This window comes from Garra rufa, chromosome 4 (assembly GCF_049309525.1).
Source record: "Garra rufa chromosome 4, GarRuf1.0, whole genome shotgun sequence".
NCBI classification, from domain to species: domain Eukaryota; kingdom Metazoa; phylum Chordata; class Actinopteri; order Cypriniformes; family Cyprinidae; genus Garra; species Garra rufa.
In genome coordinates, this window is record NC_133364.1 from 55721096 (window position 1) to 55740562 (window position 19467).

General features: G+C 37.1%; 1 protein-coding gene across 1 annotated transcript; it reads right to left on the bottom strand.

Moving 5' to 3' along the window:
• Positions 1 to 14257: 14257 nt before the first annotated feature.
• LOC141333037 (uncharacterized) lies at positions 14258 to 14683 on the bottom strand. Its single transcript, XM_073837984.1, has one exon. It carries the CDS (start codon positions 14681 to 14683, stop codon positions 14258 to 14260), a length of 426 nt encoding a protein of 141 aa, XP_073694085.1.
• Positions 14684 to 19467: the final 4784 nt, after the last annotated feature.

Below are 19467 nucleotides of genomic sequence, written 5' to 3' on the forward strand. Positions count from 1 at the left end.
ATATATTTTCAAAATATATTTTCCAAATGCATAAAATTTCTAACTAAAAATGTTATGCTCATGTTGCATGTAAAAATATATGTACATATGTGTGACAATATATTTAATGTTTCATGTCATTTAAGCCTAGAAAATATTATACATTATATAAAATTTGCCTCATATACAAGAGCACCAGAAGCAAAAAAAATTAATAAATAAAAAGGGGTATATATATATATATATATATATATATATATATATATATATATACCGGGTGTCACAAGGAGGGTCAGAGACGTGCGGATCCATTTGCAGCATTTATTGAGAATCGTCAACATGCAGGAATAATCACCAGAAAACAGGAACAACGTAGGTAATCCGGGAAACAGTTCAATACTCCAGCAATGGTCGCAATGGCAGGCAGCAGGGATCAATAACGGGGTACACAGTCCAGAGTCATACACAGAGAATCCAACACAGAGATAAACGCTTAGAATTACGACCATGGGAACAATAAGACTTCGCCAGGTGGCCGTGTGTGTGAGTGGCTTAAATGCATGTGGGTAAATGTGAAACAGGTGACGACTGACCGGGGCGGAGCCTGAGAGACGATGGAGCCCGGAGGAGCTGGTGGGCCGATGGCCGACAACGGAGACGAGGGAGCACAGAGCCAGGGTGGAGCTGCAGGGTCGGAGGGCCGAGGTGGAGTCCAGGACTCTGAGACTGGAGGTGATGGTGAGGGATCCTTCAGTCTGGACTCCGATGAAGACTGGCAATCCCACTGCGAGTCCTCTGCACAGAAGGTGGGATGTGGGTGAGCAGAGGGACTGTCAGGAGACAGAGGTGGCGGGACTGGAGCAGCAGGGAGGGTGGGTGGGAACCCACACAGTTCATACATGGCCAGTTCATACATGGCCTCCGTTGCCAGAACCGGGCAGACAGGAATCTCAGGACGACTGGACGGAACCAGCGGAGGCTCTGGAAGGCTGGGCGTAACCAGCGGAGTCTCTGGAAGGCTGGGCGGAACCAGCGGAGTCTCTGGAAGGCTGACTGTTCGTGCTGACAGTAGTGGTGGGTCCTCTAGGCTGGACATGAATCTTTGCCAAGCCGTGGTGAAATGTGGGTGTTGTGATTCTGGGCTAGTGGCCATCTTGTGAACAGGCTCGGGAGGGGCGGCCATCTTATGCTGTGGCTCTGAGCTGGAACTTTCTGTGGGAAGATGGTTCTCTTCCACAATTCCCACAGTAAAAGGAGAGCCACACAACAAAAGAGCAAGATCTATATAATATTGCAGAGTCCAGCCAGGTTCACACATTGGCATGAGGGAAGCCAATGGCTCTAAGAGTCCTCCCCGAAAGAAAATCATCAGGCACTGCTCGTCCATAGTCGACTGATTAGCTAATTCGATGAAGTCCATCGCATACTCCTCAATAGTCCGCTCATCCTGCTTGAGACGCATGATCTGTACAGTGGTGTTCGTGCTGGAACCGGATGACACCATACTCGCTGCTGGATCCTTGTAGTGGCGAAGTCAGAAAACAGGAACAACGTAGGTAATCCGGGAAACAGTTCGATAGACAGGGAATGGTCGCAATGGCAGGAAGCAGGAATCGTCAACGGGGTACACAGTCCAGAGTCATACACAGATAATCCAACACAGAGAAAAACGCTTAGAATTACGACCATAGGAACAATAAGACTTCGCCAGGTGGCCGTGTGTGAATGATAAACAGGTGTATGCAGCAATCAGTTCAGTGGGAAACGAGGAGCAGCTGTGTGCAGTGATTGGTGCAGTGGCTTATGGGGTTTGCAGTCCAGAATGTGTGTGCTAGAGTTCATGACGAGATAGACCAGATACGTGACACCGGGGGACCTTTTTGAAATACATTTGGGCTAGTTTTGGGGACAATGTACTTTTCATTCAGATACTTTTTATATTTTTTCATTTGTACTTTATTTACCTTATTTACATGGTGTAGATATGCATTGTATCCATAGACTGTATAAAATAGATTGTATCTGAGTATGCTCAGTAGGCGTCATGTGATTGGTCAAACTGTCAGCCGCAAATCCACCAATTATGTGTCTGTTGCTGTATTTATTGCCATATATGGTTATATGCAAAGCGCCTGACTTTTAACCGACTTTGATGCTTTCCCGCTCGTTTTTACCATTACTGAGGCAGTTGGACAGGCATCGAGATGTTTTGAGATGTTCGCCCTCGTTGAATGGTTGGATGGTAGCGACTCAGGAACATACAGCGTTGTGAAGACAGAGAATATCCGGAATTTTATTTGTGAAGATTACTTAGATGGGTTGGATGAAAGTGATGGCATATACATCGTGGAGTGGGCCGAGGGTAAAAAACCTAAAGGTGGCTGGCCGGTTTACACTGCGAAAATCATCAAAGTTGCAGGTAAGTTTTTATTTTTTCAATTAATACAATCGGGTACTGTTTTTCTTTAAGTATTAATGTGAACTATTACTTTATTTTTCAAACCATAAATGGAGAATTATAATTTGTCGCGCGGCCAATTGCGCGCGCAGATACGAAAGTTAACCTTACACAAAATTGTCAAACGCTAACGTTATGCGTTTCAGTTGTTTGGCTGGGAATAATTGATAGAGGGTTTGTGAAAAACGGCAAGGATTTCATAAAGAGTCGATTATGAACGATTAGTTTATTTTAGCGGACATTTAGTATGAAACTTTGAATCAAATATGACAGAGATTCGTTCATAAGTTGTATTGGCTGCTATATCTGTTTGTGGAGAAGTGGTGGTCATCCATCATTTTGGGTAAATTATCCTTAAAGGGATCCCCGGGTGATAAGACATGTATAGCTTGATATAACGTTATTGACATCTCTTACTGAAACATGTAATAGAAACCCATGAAAGATACACGTTATTTCAAGAATCAACAACCGTTTTTATTCTGTAATAATTTAACTTGTTCTTTTAGCATTTGTGAATTTCAAAATTAATGTTATTTAACTGTTATTATTTAATTGTTCGTGTTATTTAATTATATAATATGTTAATTTTATTTAATTGTTCATGAACAATTAACAATGTCATTTCACAATACACACACCACTATTTTGCACTATTTAACATACTTAAGTTACTGATTCACAGTCCATACTTGTACATATCATACCTGTTACTTGAATGTCTATATTTATATTGTTTTTGTATACTGTCTATTTTGTAAATTTGTATATTATTATTTTTATTACCTGTATCTTGTCTTGTCAGTGTCATTCTGTTGCACTGTAGAGCTTCTGCACTAAAACACATTCCTCCTATGTGTAAACATACCTGGCAATAAAGCTCATTCTGATTCTGTTACAGAGAGAGCATCATCCTTGGAGTCATACCTACCGGCTATGCAGGAGGATGCAGATGAGGGAGATGAATGGCAGCCCCCTTCCAAAAGATCTGTAAAACCAAATTCTAAATACCAGGACAACACTGCCTTAACCAGTCCAGAATCACTTCAGCAGGGGAAAAGGAAAATGTTACAGGTATGTAACATTATATTCATTTGAATATGGTTTGCATAGTATACCATTACTGGGAAAATACTGGTATATATTTTATAACAAATGATACAGTATAAAGCTGGGCAATAAACCAATATTGATAACTACTGAAACATAATTTTCCTTAAAAAAAAAAAAAAAAAACTTTTAAATGTCCAATAAAATGTTCATGAGCCTACAGCAGAAATAAACTGTGTGACTTGTTTGAGACACACTGACCATTTATCTGTCCACACTCATATCAGACAGCTGACAAGACAACTCTGCGTTCAAAACCAAAGAGAAGCACTTGAATTTGGTGAAGAATACACATTTCCCAATGATCTAGTTTAAAGCCAGATGCAGTGTTTCCCACAGGATTTTGTAAGACTTGTGTTGGAGGTTGACATCACATGTTAATTAGCATATTTATGACATCATCACATTGTGTTGTGTGAAATATTCTGAATGGGCCTTTTTCACACTCCGCGTTCGAAAAACGGAAGCTTTAAATTGTTGTGTAAAATAACTTCCGCTGTAGCCTGAATGAATGGCAGTACCCTTAGCACGGGTTTATTTGTTGTGATTAATTAACAATTCATCGTAGATGTTTCATCAAAACACGTTAACCACAGTTATCCCATCATTAATCGGGTATGATGAAATGAGGGAAAATTTTGTCATGATATTTTGATGCATATTTCATGAACGCACAAGGCATGCTGCGTTTATACGCTATCCACATTCAGAGACAGATTAGTTTTTTTACTTAAAAAAATGCAAGAATGACATACAAACATCACATTAAAGAGCAATAAAATTTGTGTTCAAAAAGTCTTTATGATAACAGTACATTGAGCAATAATTAAAACAATAAAGATGGCACTATGAAAAATAACGTTAAAACACTTTATTCAGAGTATTTCTTCAGCAGTAACATAAGCAGCCTTGGCCAGATTCTCAGTATTCTTGCATTTTTTGTGTTAAAAGCTGGTCTGTCTCTAAAGCATTGTAAATTCATACACCTAGCGCTCCCAATCATGAAATAAGCATCAGAATATCATGACAACATTTGTCCTCATTTCATCATACCCGATTAATGATGGAAAACTGTGGTAATTTAATTTTTCTAGCTTACTAATAAGTTATACAAAGAAAGATGAATATATTGCATTGTGAGATGCATGTTAGTCAGACATTTATTTTGTGTTTGTACACAAAGATGAAGACTTTGAAGGACTCACAACAGCGAAGCCTTATGCAGAAGGTTCATGAGATGCAGAAAAAAGACTTGCCACAACAACAACATCAAATAAGAGAAGACATTCAGGACCTACGAGCCTTTGTCATAGAAAGTAAGATCATCTGCACAACATTTGCCTTATTCACTATACAGTGTTTTAGAAATATTTTAATTCATTTGACATATTCCTTACTCAACCTCAATACTAAGTACTTTTTTGCTCTTGCATTTTAGAAATGGGAAACATGGAAGAGTCACTTCATTCCATTCAGCAAAAGGTTGAAGAACTCAAAGAAATTGTGACTTCTGGACAATGTTCAGTACCATCACAAGAAAATCCAGCTGACACCTGTGTAAGTTTCTGACACATCAAATGCAAGTCACTTCTTTCTTTTGCAGGGGTCATTAAGTTTGAATAGCTCACAGAGGCAGAGTCAATACAGATAATTTTTTCAGATATTTTTAACACAGGGTATCCGCGGATCCTTAAAAATTCTTAAATAACGTTATTCTAATATAAGGCCTTAAAAAGACTTTAAAAGTATTAAATTCAGTTTCGATAGGTCTTAAATAGTTTGTCACATTTCAAGGCGCGACTTGCATGACCGCAGTCACAGTGTCTAACGGACTGAAGTTTTTTTTTCTCCCCCTGCGGTAGTTACTGCGTCTTCAGACAAAATTGCAGGAGCAGAAAACAGATATAACAAGCTTTTTTCTGTATATAATGGTCTCAATAATAATAATAGATATAGTTTGAGCTAGCTGACCGCCAGCCTTCGAGATACTTTTAAAATGTTTATTTTTTCTTGCCCGACCGAACAAACAGCCTGATTAAAACTGAAGTGGCAAAATAGCGAAGCATCGAAAGGCAAGAAAGATTCCTATTTTAATACATTCAAGGTAATCAGCAATTGACAATGGATAGTGTATTTCTGGTCTATTTGTGACATACTTTAAAACAAATGAGTGTAACAGCAGACATAAAGAAACACACTGAGGGAACAATTGAAAATGTATAGTTTATTTATAACATGATATAGTTCAGTAATATACCAAGGGAAGCTTTTTGCTGAATATTCTCACGATTACAAATGTTACATTAATTTTAGCTCAATAAAAAAGTAGTTAGTCAAGTAGTTACTTACATATTAGACAATATGCAACATTAGCAGAAGCATTCTCCTAGCAACGTTTTGCTATAATTCAGCGTTTTGCTCGAATCAGTTGAAATAACTCGCTCATGAAGTGACTTACCGCCACCTGCTGGTAGTTTAGTGTGTTTAAAAGTATGCCTCCACACCCAACATTTCTAATGTATATATTTATAAATCAATAAATGTATTTAAAACATTAATCTCACTTTTAATTTTGCAGTGTAAATTGTGTAATCTCACTGCTAACAGCCATTCAGAATTTATTGATAAATTCATAAAATAAATTTCAAAGGTAATGCATACTTTTCAAAAGTAAAAAAAAAAAGGCCTTTATAAAGGTAAATCAAATATGCAGATTTAAGATGTAAAAGCTAATAGAGCACTGATGAAAATATGGCTTCAGAATTTTTTTTTACATCAGATATTTCTAGTGGTACTTTTATGGAGATATTTTGTGTGGAATAGTATCTGCTGATATGAAAAGTTCACTGTATATCATAGTAATAAATTGAATTTATGACAGCCATGAAATTGTGTTTACTTTTTACATTAAACACATTAAAAAATGTACAATGTACAAAATGTTTAGTACATTAATTGTTTGTCAAATCTCTCATTGTGATATTACAGTGAATTTCCATTTCATGTTTAAAAACTCTTATTATGATGCCCATGCCCTCTGGAGTCATTTGGTTTTTCTAACAGTTATTTAAAAGTTATTCCTCTTTACAACAGTTGACCAGAAAGTAGGGTCAGACACAAAATATTTTTCTTTCTGAAATTGCAAATAATACGGAAAACAGATGTTTAATGCAACTGTTTATATATATATTATTAAAGTAATCACACAAACAAATAAAAAAAATTTTACTTGATAAGTACAGTAAAACTATAGGCATAGTGAGAGTTTTTTAGTTACTATTTTTGACAGAATGTCCCTTAATATACAAACAGACATTTTTAGTGATAACTTACTATAATTTGTGTTATTATTGAACCCTTGTGCATTGTTCACAATCACTACCCTCTCGTTATGTTCATGGATGAAAACATCCACTAAATTAAACTGCTGTAAAAATGTATCATATATATATATATATATATATATATATATATATATATATATATATATATATATATATATATTTAGCATAAATCTGTTAATCAACCAATTTACTAATCTTTCACATGTCCAAGACTGTTTAAAAGGTAAAAAAAAATAATAATAATAATAATCCAGGCCACAATTACCTTTTATATTAAAAATAAGTCTTTTTTTTTTTTTTTTTTTTTTCAAATCAGTGACATCATTTATGAACTTGGCAATTAAAGAGTCAAAATCCTGAATTTTTCAAAAGATTTGGTAGTTCTGACCAGGACTGAGGTTGATTAAGAGATTTATGCAAAAAAAAAAAAAAAAAAAAATTAAATATTTATCTGATAAATTTAAACAGCAGTTTAATTCAGTGGATGTTTTCATCCACGAACATAACGAGAGGGTAGTAAATTTGCCCAGAGCGTACGGTTGCGTTTTTGAAAAATTTCAAAGCATTTTCTTAAAATATGTGTCAAAATAAGATTTCTCACAAATAATAATTTAATTTGCTTTAACAGAGGAAAAAGTTGTGGCCAAATTAAGACTCAACAGCACTCCTACCAGTGGACGAAAACGTCCCCAACAACACATAAGGGTTAAAACTGATTATACAGAGTTTTTTTTTTTTTTTTTTTTTTTTTTTTTTTTTAAATAAGAGAAAGTTTATCTGGGAGATGCAAAACACACCCCAATTTCAAAATTGACCATATATTGTTCCTCCCATCTCATATTTTTAAAACTACCATTCCCATGTAAGGGCTCTGTCTATACTTGTAACACTAAATAAATTAGCTTTTTCAGTAATTGCATAATTCTTCTGTAAATGCAAATGTATTTTTTCCTTTTATTATTTTTTCTGAGATTTTCTGTATGTTTAAAGTAGGTTAAATGGGTTCATTCAAAAATGAAAATTATGTCACCAGTTACTTACCCTTATGTTGTTCCAAACTCATAGACTTTAGTTCATCTTTGGAACACAGTTGTCACCTGTGCTGGCAAGATGTGTCCAAATCTCTTAGTAACACTGCATCTTTTCTTTCAATTATTTTTCTCAATTATAATTCCGATGTTAATAAATGCAATATGGATCGTTTATTTTATTTGTGTTAGAAAAAAATAAGAAGATGCAAATAAATAGAACATGACGATAGGGGATCAAACAAACTAGTCTGTCCGTAAAATGATGTTAGTAATACAATTTGCATGTTAATATAAAGATCGCGGCATTACATTTACAGTGGATTTGTTCATGTTGTGTCTTTTCTTTTGCGCATAGTTTGCAGTGTTGAGCAATTACAACCAATCGCACATTTCTGTGAAGATAGGAGGGCAATGTCCAATTAGCAAAAGTGGCTGACTTCAACAGAACATGCATGCATCTTGGTGCTTTAGTAAAAATTCATATTTTGCAAATAAAGTGGTAAAAAATTTTTTTTGTGCAAACAAAGAAGTAACATGACTTCATAAAATTGAGGTTAAATCACTGGAGTCACATAAACTACTTTAATTATGTCTTTACTGTCTTTCTGGGCCTTGAAAGTGGTTGTTGAGTATGCTGTCTACTAATCCAAATGTTTTTCATCTTTTTTCTTGTTTTGTTTTGCAGATGCTGTCAAAAAACACCATGAAAAGGCCTCTTCTGGACAGTTGGGCCAGGCAATTAATTCTAAGTTAGCAGAACTGAGGTTTCAGAACAGGAAAAAAGAAATATAGCTCTGTAAATTTTTTTCCTATGTGGTTTTATAGTGAGGTTTTTAATTTAAGTAAAATTAATCCTGTGGTAAACATAACTTGATACATGAATGTTTTGTTCTACAACTTAAACTACACACACTCACCCCCCAAACTGCCTAGATATCCAATATTTATTAAAAGTACAGTTTAAAATAAATGAATAAATTAACTGTCTCAAAATTTGCATTTCTTATATGGGTGTGTGTACTTTGTTATAGAACAAAGTACTATGAAGCTGTGTTTAGCATAGGCTATATTTTATTTATAAATTAATAAAATAAAACCCCATAAGAAAATCTTGGAAGGAAGCAGTGACAATTTGTCTGTTTTTCTCTGATGTCATCCCTGCACCACTCTATATTTGTTGTAAGATTGAGTAATGTGTGCATGTGCCGTTAATATTGACCATTTTCACTTTGTATTAGTATTTTCTGTAAATATGAATGAAACCATTAATATTTTGTGTAAAAGGTATTTCTCTCCTGATTGTATTTCTCATTTGCAAGCAAATTTATATAATGTCCACAAGATTGACATTTTTTAGTTTTTAATATTCTCTGAGAACATGTTAAGGTTAATTTACTTATGTAAAAAGGAGTATTATTTTAATACATTTGAATATTTGTGACCCTGGAGAACAAAACCAGTATATTTGTAGCAATAGCCAACAATACATTGTATGGGTCAAATTTATTGATTCTCCTATTTGCTAAAAATCACTGGGATATTAAGCAAAGATGTCCCATGAAAATATTTTGCAAATTTTATCTACCGCAAATATATAAAAGCTTAATTTTTGATTAGCAATATGCATTGCTAAGAACTTAATTTGAATAATTTGATCTCACATTTTTTTTAATCCTCAGATTCCAGATATTTAAATAGTTGTATCTTGACCAAATTTTGTCCTAACAAACCATATATCAATGGAAATATTGTTTATTCAGCTTTCAGATTATGTATACATTTCAATTTCAAAAAATTGCCCCTTATGACTGGTTTTGTGGTCTATATGTTTACAATTGATATACATTTACAAAAGTATAATATATTTACAGATAAAGAAATTAATATATGAACATATATTTCACATTAATATATTTACATACACTATTTATATATAAAGGAAATATATATGTAAATATTAAGGAAATAAATATATGTAAATATTTATAATTAAAATAAATTTACATACACTAATATTTGAGCACATTTACATATAAAGCAAATAAATATATTTAAATATTTATAACAAAATATATTTACATATATGTGAAAAATATTAAAAAGGGGCCAAAATCAAATATTTAAATATGTTTTTGCCATATATTCAAAAATATACTTACATATAAGTATAAGGACTATTTTCTTCTATTAAGTTTTAATGCATTTAAATACATGGAAATGTATTTATTGTACATATATTTCAATCTATGTGACCTCCGTATGGGAGTCCAGCAGCACCCACTGTGGCGTATTGTTGCGTACTGGGATGTAGATTGTTTAGTCATAAAAATAAAGAGAAAATATAATTTCACTAATTTTCACAGGACAAAGAACTCCAGAAAATATGTATTAAAGTGCGACGGGACATAGGACCTAACTTTCAGGTAACAATATTGCATTTATTTAAGAAAATGACTGTGGAAACTAGCCGGTTGACTAATTGCTCATTTATAATGTGAGCATGTTTATCTTCCTTTAAACGTTTACACAGAGCTAAAATGTTATGTTTTACTACAACAACTAAACTAAATATCTCAGTTTTGTATAGATTACGAAGAACACAAGAGTGTGCTCAACGTTTTACTCAGGATTGTTTTTCAAAAACACTGACTGGAATTAGGAAGCTCCGTCTGTGTTTACCTGAACTCAAAGACCTCACGAAAAGAAAACTGATCGTAAATGAAAATGAAAAAGATATTATTTTTAAATGATGTTTTAAAAATTAACATGCTTAATAGTTTGTGTTAAGAGCCTGCAGTTAGATCGTAAGCCTCTTTCAGACAACATGTTAAGTCTTACAAAAAACAGTGGGTAGAAAGTTTATTTTTATGCAAAGCGATCAAAAGATAACATTTATTAATTAGTTTGCCGTGTAGAGTTTGAGGTCAACCCCTTTTAAAATCGCAAAATGATATTCAGAACATTACTTTTTGTTTCTGTTTTGCTTTAGACAAGGAAAACGTCATGTTTATCATAATAAAGGTCGGTAAGACGCTTATGACCTAGCTGCAGACTCTTAACACAAACCATTAAGCATTTTAATCTATATAACATCATTTGAAAAACTCTGTATAAGTGTTTAAAGGAAGATAAACATGCTCACATTAGAAATTAGCAGTCTTTCCACATTCATTTTCTTAAAAAAATGCAATATTGTTACCTGAAAGTTAGGCTATATGTCCTGTCAAACAATCCACGTTTTCTGGAGTTCTTTGTCCTGTGGAAAAATGTGAAATGACGTATTATTTTACGGTTATACGATCTACATCCCGGTACGCAACAATATGCCACAGTGGGCGCTGCAGGACTGCTATCCCTCACAGCCTCGTTTTCGATTCAAAATGGCGGCGGGCTGAATAAGGCGTATTCGAGCTGGAGTCTGATGATGAAACGGTTGAAGTGGCTGATCGGCAAGAAACTGACACCGTATCTACATCGAATGCAAGTGACATGACGCGACAAAATACAATAGAACCTACTATGCTGTCTACACTGGATGCAGTGCGACACGACACTGCAAGTCCCTAAACTGAAAGTGCTGGCAATTTGCTTATGTAAGCGAACCGGGTACACCTCTGTTGTAAACCTCAACATTATTATAGAGGATGGCTCAAGACTTTTCACAGTGTAATGCCTTGTCGTGAGCCATCCTTTATCATTACTCCAACTCATAAGACAGACAGTCAAGCTGCATCAAATGATACATTTTAGACGACAGTGAGCCCACAGCTGAACAACATAACTATAGTCAGCCAGTTAGCAAGACACCTGCAGCAAGACACAACATAACATTCGTATTTTGAACGATTGCTAGAAAATACAATCATCAATTATTTATCATACTTACAGGTTGAGGAGCAAGCCTCTGATAAACTGGCCACTGATCCATCTTTTAAGAGCGAGCGTTTGCTGAATCCCGCGTTGTACTCCCTGAGTTTGTAAAAGCAGTTGTCAGTAAAATGACGAGAACACAAGATTGGAATTGTACAGCTGAGGTGTTGTTGAAAAAAATGAATATTAAACACTGATTCTTTGTAGATCAGATCTTTTGGAAGTGATGATAAAACAAATTTACTCTCACAGCGTAGAATAAAGTGTCTTCTTGACATGATGTTAACCACATGGAAATGTTACTGTATTTGTGGGCGGCAAGTTTTTTGTGATGTAGAATGTGGGCGGACATTCGTGACGTGGCCATAACAGAAAAAGATTTGAATTCCTGATGACTCGTTTAAGCAATAGTGAGCCAACTCTTTATTTTTTTGATAAACAATAACTTTATTTATTCCCAGAATTTATTTGTTCCCTGAATGTTCCCAAGAATGTTCCCTGTTGGTTAGCCAGGAAAGTTTTCTTAAGTTTTCTCTTCAGGTTAGGGGAACATCCTGGGAACTTTAAGAAAACTTTCCTGGCTAACCAATAGGAACGTTCTATTTATTTTCCTAGAAGGTTCCCTGAAAGTTCTCTGAAGGTTCCCAGAATGTTCTTCTAACCTCTTCACCCCAATACCGCTTCTGTACGTCAAATCTCCCTTAAATAATATTTATTCTCGTATATGTATATTAATTATAAGTAATTATCCATTAAAGAGATCAATCAATGAATGTGTCAGGATTGTGTCTTGTTCTGTTCTGTTTTCCATGTGTTTTCCCCTGTGTTTATAGTGTATTTGGTTTATTCCATTTGCTCCCCCTTTTGATTGTAACAAGGACTCTAGGAAGCGTGTAAGATCCAAATGCGAGCTTTATTGAGCAGATCGTTGTCAAGACAGGCAGAGTTGATCTCCAAACAAACAGTAACACGAAGGCAAGACAAAAGCGTAATCCAGTAATCAGGCAGAATGTCAAAATCCAGTGAGCAGTCCGAAAGTAACAAATAAACAAGGCTATGAAACTAAGACAAACTATGGCAATGGCAAAATAACTATGATTATGACAATGAAACAAAACCGTGGAAAAATAACAAAACAGGGCAATGAAACAGGAGAACCGCTTAGTAGAGCCTGCACAGCAAAACAATACTTTGCAAGGTCTGTTTGGTGTAGGGCTCCTTAAATGGCCACCAAACAGGAAGTTACCCATGAGGCAGCAGAGGGAGCGAGAACAGTCAGTGCATGGGTGAGGGCTCCCTCTGCTAGCTTGGCATTACATTGGTTCATGTTCATTTGGTTTAGTCATGCCCATATTTGTACTTCCCACTGTTATCTTGTTTAGCCACTCTCCTGTTTCCGTGTATAAATAGTTCCTTGTTCCTCACTCCCTTTGTCCGATGTTAACGTCTCATGGTGGTTGTCTGCTCCTCGGGTTTTGTTTTCAAGTTTTCTACATGTTTTTTATTCCTTGTCTTTTGTTTTGCTTGTTTAATAATAAATCAGTGTTTTGTTTATACTAATGTTTTCCTTGTGTTTCCCTGGATCCTTGTCTCTCCCTCACCTGTGACAGAATGTTAGTCAGTAAATTGAAATGACCGTTAATTTTTAAATTATGCGAGCGCATGGCTTTGTGTGAAAAACAGGAGAAAGCGCATGCTGGAGAAGAGCGTGCAGATCAGTGGCGTGCAGTAAAGAAATAAATCTAGTGTTTATTATATGATTTTCAGACTATGATTAACCTTTGCTTATTTTTAGCTATAAAATTGTAATTATATTATAAGTCTATACTATGCTATTCCGTTGCAGTCTATGGAGAGTAAGGAAGCTCTTGGATTTCATAACAAATATCTTAATTTGTGTTCTGAAAATGAATGAAGGTTTTACGGGTTTGGACCAACATGAGGGTGAAAATTAATGACAGAAGTTTCATTTTTGGGTGAATTATCCATTTAAGGTTAAGGTCTACAAATGATCAAACATGCACTTAAATATTTTGTATCATAATTCAACAGCAATGCACATTTGTCTGAGACTGTCTCAAACTCTGCCTCCACTTTACTGATGTATGTGTATTTTAGCATGCCATGTTCAACAATTATACTGCAATGTATATACCATTTCACCATGATTTTGTGAAGACACAATAGGGATGAGAACGGAGACTGAGATGAAAACCAGGGTGAAGGTGAAAACCAAAGAGTTTTATTGACAAGGTTGGTACATTGAAGTGCAAGGAAGTATTGAGCAGTAATGATGCTTAAGTCCATTGTAGGGTATTTGTGTAGATAGAATCCAATGGGTGATGATTTGGGAATGTCCTGGAGATTAGTTTGATGGCCAGGAGTTCACGGTTTCCAACGTTGTAGTTTTGCTTCAGCGGAGACAGCTTACATGAATAGTAGTCAAAGGGAGGAGGAGAGGAGGCTCACCGACTGCTTGGGACCGCTCCTACTCCTGTGGTGGAGTCGTCAACTCCAACTGGGAAGGGAAGTTCAGGGTCCGGATGGTGTAGTAAAGGAGCGGTGCTGAATATGGTTTTAAGTTGTTGGAATGCTTTGTGGGCCGCAGGGTTCCAGGAGAGGTGTTTGGGTTTACCCTGCAGGAGGGAGGTAAGCGGAGCTGTGATCTTACTGTAGTTCTGGATGAAACATCGGTAGAAATTTGAAAAACCTAGAAAACGTTGGAGTTCTTTCACAGTACCGGGTGTGAGCCAATCCTGTATGGCCTGAACCTTCCCCTGGTCCATCTGCACACCCTCTTCACTCAAAATATATCCAAGTAACTGGGGAGAGTGTTGATGGAACTCACACTTCTTCAATTTGAGGTAGAGCTGGTGTTCTTGGAGATTCATTAGGACCTACTGGACGTGCTGGCTATGTTCGGCCTTGTTCCGCGAGTAAATCAAGATGTCATCTATGTAGACCACAACAAAACGATGGAGATACTCCCGGAACACCTCATTCATAAATGTTTGGAAGACGGCAAGACTTATCCGGTATGAATAGTGTCCGGTAGGTGTTATGAAGGCCGTCTTCCACTCATCTCCAGCTCGGATTTGTATGAGGTTGTAAGCACTCCGCAGGTCCAACTTGGAGAAAATATTTGCCCTCTGGAGTTCTTCAAGGGCAGCAGGGACCAGAGGAAGTGGGTAGAGTTGTTGGATGATCTGAGAGTTGAGCTGGCGATAATTGATGCACGGCTCCAGCCTTGATTGTATAAAACCAATTTGATCCTCTCCTATTAAATTTGGTAATGTACCTTCTCTTAGCTAGAACTTTACTTAATATTTTTGCGTCTGAATTTAACAAGCTAATTGGCCGCATATTTTCACACTTTGTGTTTGTTTTTCCTGGTTTTGATAATAATGTAATTGAAGCTCCTCTCATTGATGTAGGCAAAAGATCTTGAAGATACGCCTCTACTATCATTTCCATAAAAGGAGTTAGCAACTTTTCATTAAACGTCTTATAAATTTCTATAGGAAGCCCGTCTGGACCCGCAGCTTTTCCTGATTCCATAGAGTCGATGGCTATTGCAATTTCTTGTAATGTGAAGTCTTCATCTAATTAGTTTTTTTTTTCTTTAACTGAAATCTGAGGTATATTTACACTATCTAAAAATTGCTTCTGGATATCTACATTTAGTGAGCATTCTGAACTATACAATTTTTCCTAATAAGTTCTAAATGCTTCATTGATCTCTCCTGGGTCAACTATATGTCCAGTTGAACTCTCAATTGTTGTGATTGTATGCTTTTTTGTTGTTGTCGAATTTGCCAAGCAAGTAACCGTCCTGTTTTATCTCCATATTCATAAAAAATTAGTTTCAACCTAAGAACTTTTGATGCTGCTCTACTTGCTGACAATTCATTATATTGGGACCAAAGTAATAAAAGTTTATCTTTTGCTTCTGCTGTATCTATGGTTTTCTGGAAAATATTATTTTCTAGTTTTTTTTATTTGATCTTCTAATTGTTTCATTTCTTGTCTAGATTTTCTAGCATTTGAACTACAAAACCCAATTATATGTCCTCGAATAAAAGCTTTGAATGCTTCCCATCTAATACAAGCAGATGTTTCAGACTTATTAATTTCAAAATACAAATCAATTTGTTTGCCCACATATTCTACAAACTCTGAATCATTAAGCCATCCGATCTGAAAACGCCATTAAGGAGGATTTTTTAAAATAAATTTTGTAGTTTTGTATGATAAAGATACTGCTGCATGGTCAGATATGACTATACTGTAATAACTACAGTCTGTTATATTGTTAAGCAATTGTGCGGAAATTAGGTAGTAATCAATACGTGAATGTGTTTGATGCATACCAGAATGACAGGAATATGATACTGCTGCAGGATTAAGATCCCTCCAAACATATAATAAATTAAGGTCATAAATTCCAGTATCACCTGGCTTTAGTATGCATTTTATCAATCCCTGTTGAACGATCTTTAGTAGGATCTAGTACACAATTCATATCCCCTGCAATAAAATAGTATCCAGGCAAATTAGCAATTAACAAAAACAATCATTAAAAATGTAGGATTGTCATCATTTGGACCATAAATGTTAATTACATTAACAGAGAAAGCGCTCACCGCCACGTCCGGAACAGAGGGAATGGTCACCGCCGCGTCCGGAACAGAGAGCGTGGTCACCGCCGCGTCCGGGACAGAGAACGCGGTCACCACCACGCCCGGGACAGAGAGCGCGGTCAACGCCGCGTCCGGGACAGAGAGCGCGGTCAACGCCGCGTCCGGAACAGAGAGCGCGGTCACTGCCGCGTCCGGAACAGAGAGCGCGGTCACCGGCGCGTCAGGATCGGGGATAGTGGTCACCGGCGCGTCCGGAACAGAGATCGCGGTCACTGCCGCGTCCGGATCGGAGATAGTGGTCACTGCCGCGTCCGGAACAGAGAGAGTGGTCACTGTCGCGTCCGGAACAGAGATAGCGGTCACTGCCGCGTCCGGAACAGAGAGCGCGGTCACCGCCGCGTCAGGATCGGATCTAGCGGTCACCGCCGCGTCCGGAACAGAGAGAGCGGTCACTGCTGCGTCCGGAACAGAGAGTGCGGTCACCGCCGCGTCAGGATCGGAGATAGCGGTCTCTGCCGCCTCCGCCGCCCAACGAGCGAAAATGGCTGTCATCCACTCGGGCTCAGTCACCGCCACGCCAGGAACAGAGACAGCGGATGGCGCCGCGTCAGGAACAGAGATAGCGGCCGCTGCTGCCTCCGCCGTCCAACGAGCGCAAGTGGCCACCATCCACTCGGGCAAAGTCACCGTCTCCTTAAAAGAAAAACTCACCGCTGGACCCATAGTAGCTGGCTGCATTCTGTCACGGGTAAGAATGGAGGTCTGGGTCCAAATGCAGGGTAAGTAATTATTTAATAATAATAAACAAATAAACGAACAAACCGGCCAACACGGCACAGACACGACTAGATAAACAGAAAGCAAAACAAGAAACACGGTTCAGAGCCAAGGTAAATACGGAGACAGAGAATTACACAACATAGAAGACAAAAGACAATGCAGCCAGAAAGAGTAGTGGAAATGAGAGTTCTTATAGACAAGATAATTGTGAGCAGGAGTGAGTGTAATCAGTGCTAATGACAAGACATGAGTGTACAATTTGGGGAAGTGCAGTGGAGGGAAGGGAAAACAGCGACCTCAGGTGGCTGAGGGAAGCCCCACAGCCCAGATCATGACAAAGACAATATATCTTCCTAGTGTCTCCTTAGTTACTTTCTGAACCTGTATTGGGATTGATCTATGAATTAAAGTCATTACTCCTCTTGCATTAGAAGTGTGACAAGCAGCAAATACCTGACCTTGCCATCTCCGACGAAACCTAATCGTTTCACTTTTTACCATGTGAGTTTCCTGAAGAAATACTACTTGTGCTTGTAATTGTTTGATCCTATCCAGTAACTGCTTTATTTTTTTTAATATTGCCCAATCCTCTTCAATTCCAAGTTACAAATTTCACATTTCCTGTCTCCCCATGATCTGTTACATTTCCTATTAAGAGGTATTTTGCCTTTTACAAACTCAACAATCTTAAATACTGAGAAGCAAAAAATGAAAATATAAACAATAATGAACAACACTCCTATTATTAAAGAAAATTCAACAACAACCCCGATTTCCCCAGTAGTGTCCATACTACTGCTTTTAACCCACCACCCCTTTCTCTCCGTATATGGTGCTGATTGGTCCACACACCCGTGAGGAACTATCAGGTACTTCTGTCTATATTTGTCACAAACAACCCTATTTGTAACATTATTCTCACATATTATATCAAACTATAAACACACTTGTCCCACATTTCCAGAGAACAATAACACCTGAATACCTTTGATTATTATTTTACAAATTAGTATCCATTAATCACTATCGAGTCTTCACACCAAAAAGAGGATAACGTTCATGGTATATGATCTGAATTATTTTACACAATTATTTTACATTCAGGATTTAAGTAGTCCAATTGGATTGAGCCCACCTTTATTCTGTGTCTAATTCTTCAATGAAGCTTTCGACTGCCTCGGGTGTGTCAAACACCCTTGATTTCTCCTGGTGAGTAAGAAGTAGATGGGCGGGATATATGATCCTGTGTTTACCGATTCCTCTCTCTCGCAGCTTCTGTCTCACTCCATTACATGCTCTTTGTTTCCTGTGAACTTCAAACGAACATCTCGGAAGAAAGCGAAGAGTGTGCTCCTTGAATGAAATCACCCCCTTGGACCTGGCCGCTCTAAGCACCTTTTCTTTTTGCTTGAAGTTTAGGAACTTAATTATTAGTGTTCTTGGTAGTGTAATGGCAACCCGTCTTCTGTTCCGAGCATCCATGTTTCATTGTGGGCCGACTATATGTGCGTGCTCTATAACTAATGATGTACTCGAGTCCATTTCCAATATTTTTGGAATCCAGGCCGCCAAAAACGCACACGCATCGCCTCCCTCTTCCCGCTCCGGCAAACCCACCAGCCTCAGGTTGTTCCGTCTGTTTCTGTTTTCCATGTCGTCCACCTTGTCAGTCAGTTTCTTAACTTGTGATCATACATAAACTCTGCAGGACTGAGTTTAGACACCCTGACAAATATGTGAATTTGAATCATGTATAGTCACCGAAAGTCCTCGCATGCCTGTGCATCATTGAAAATAGAGAGAGGTCCAAGTAGCAAGTATGTTTTGTAACACCAGTGAAATGTACTGTTATAATGTTGACTGAGTTGACGTCACATGAAGAGGAAGTAAAATAATGTGTATGCTCTCTGTGTCTATTGTTTCCATAATGTTGTCTTTGATTTGCATGTTTTATTACACAGTGTGCAAACAGGAACATACAGACCCTCCAGTCACATTCAAATCAACACACTTCTGGAGAATTACCACAACAGAGCAACACTGAGAGAGAGAGAAAAAAACACACAAGGTAGATAATGAAAAGAGCTTTTGTTTAGAGTAATAAACAAATGATGTGACGCTGAATGAGGGATAAGAGCAGATATAAGAATCATGTTACAGCTGCAGAAAGAAACATCAGACTCAGGACAGAGAGACACAACCTCTGAAGTAAGAACAACTCACATCTTCATTCTTTAACTAGAATTAGACTTTTG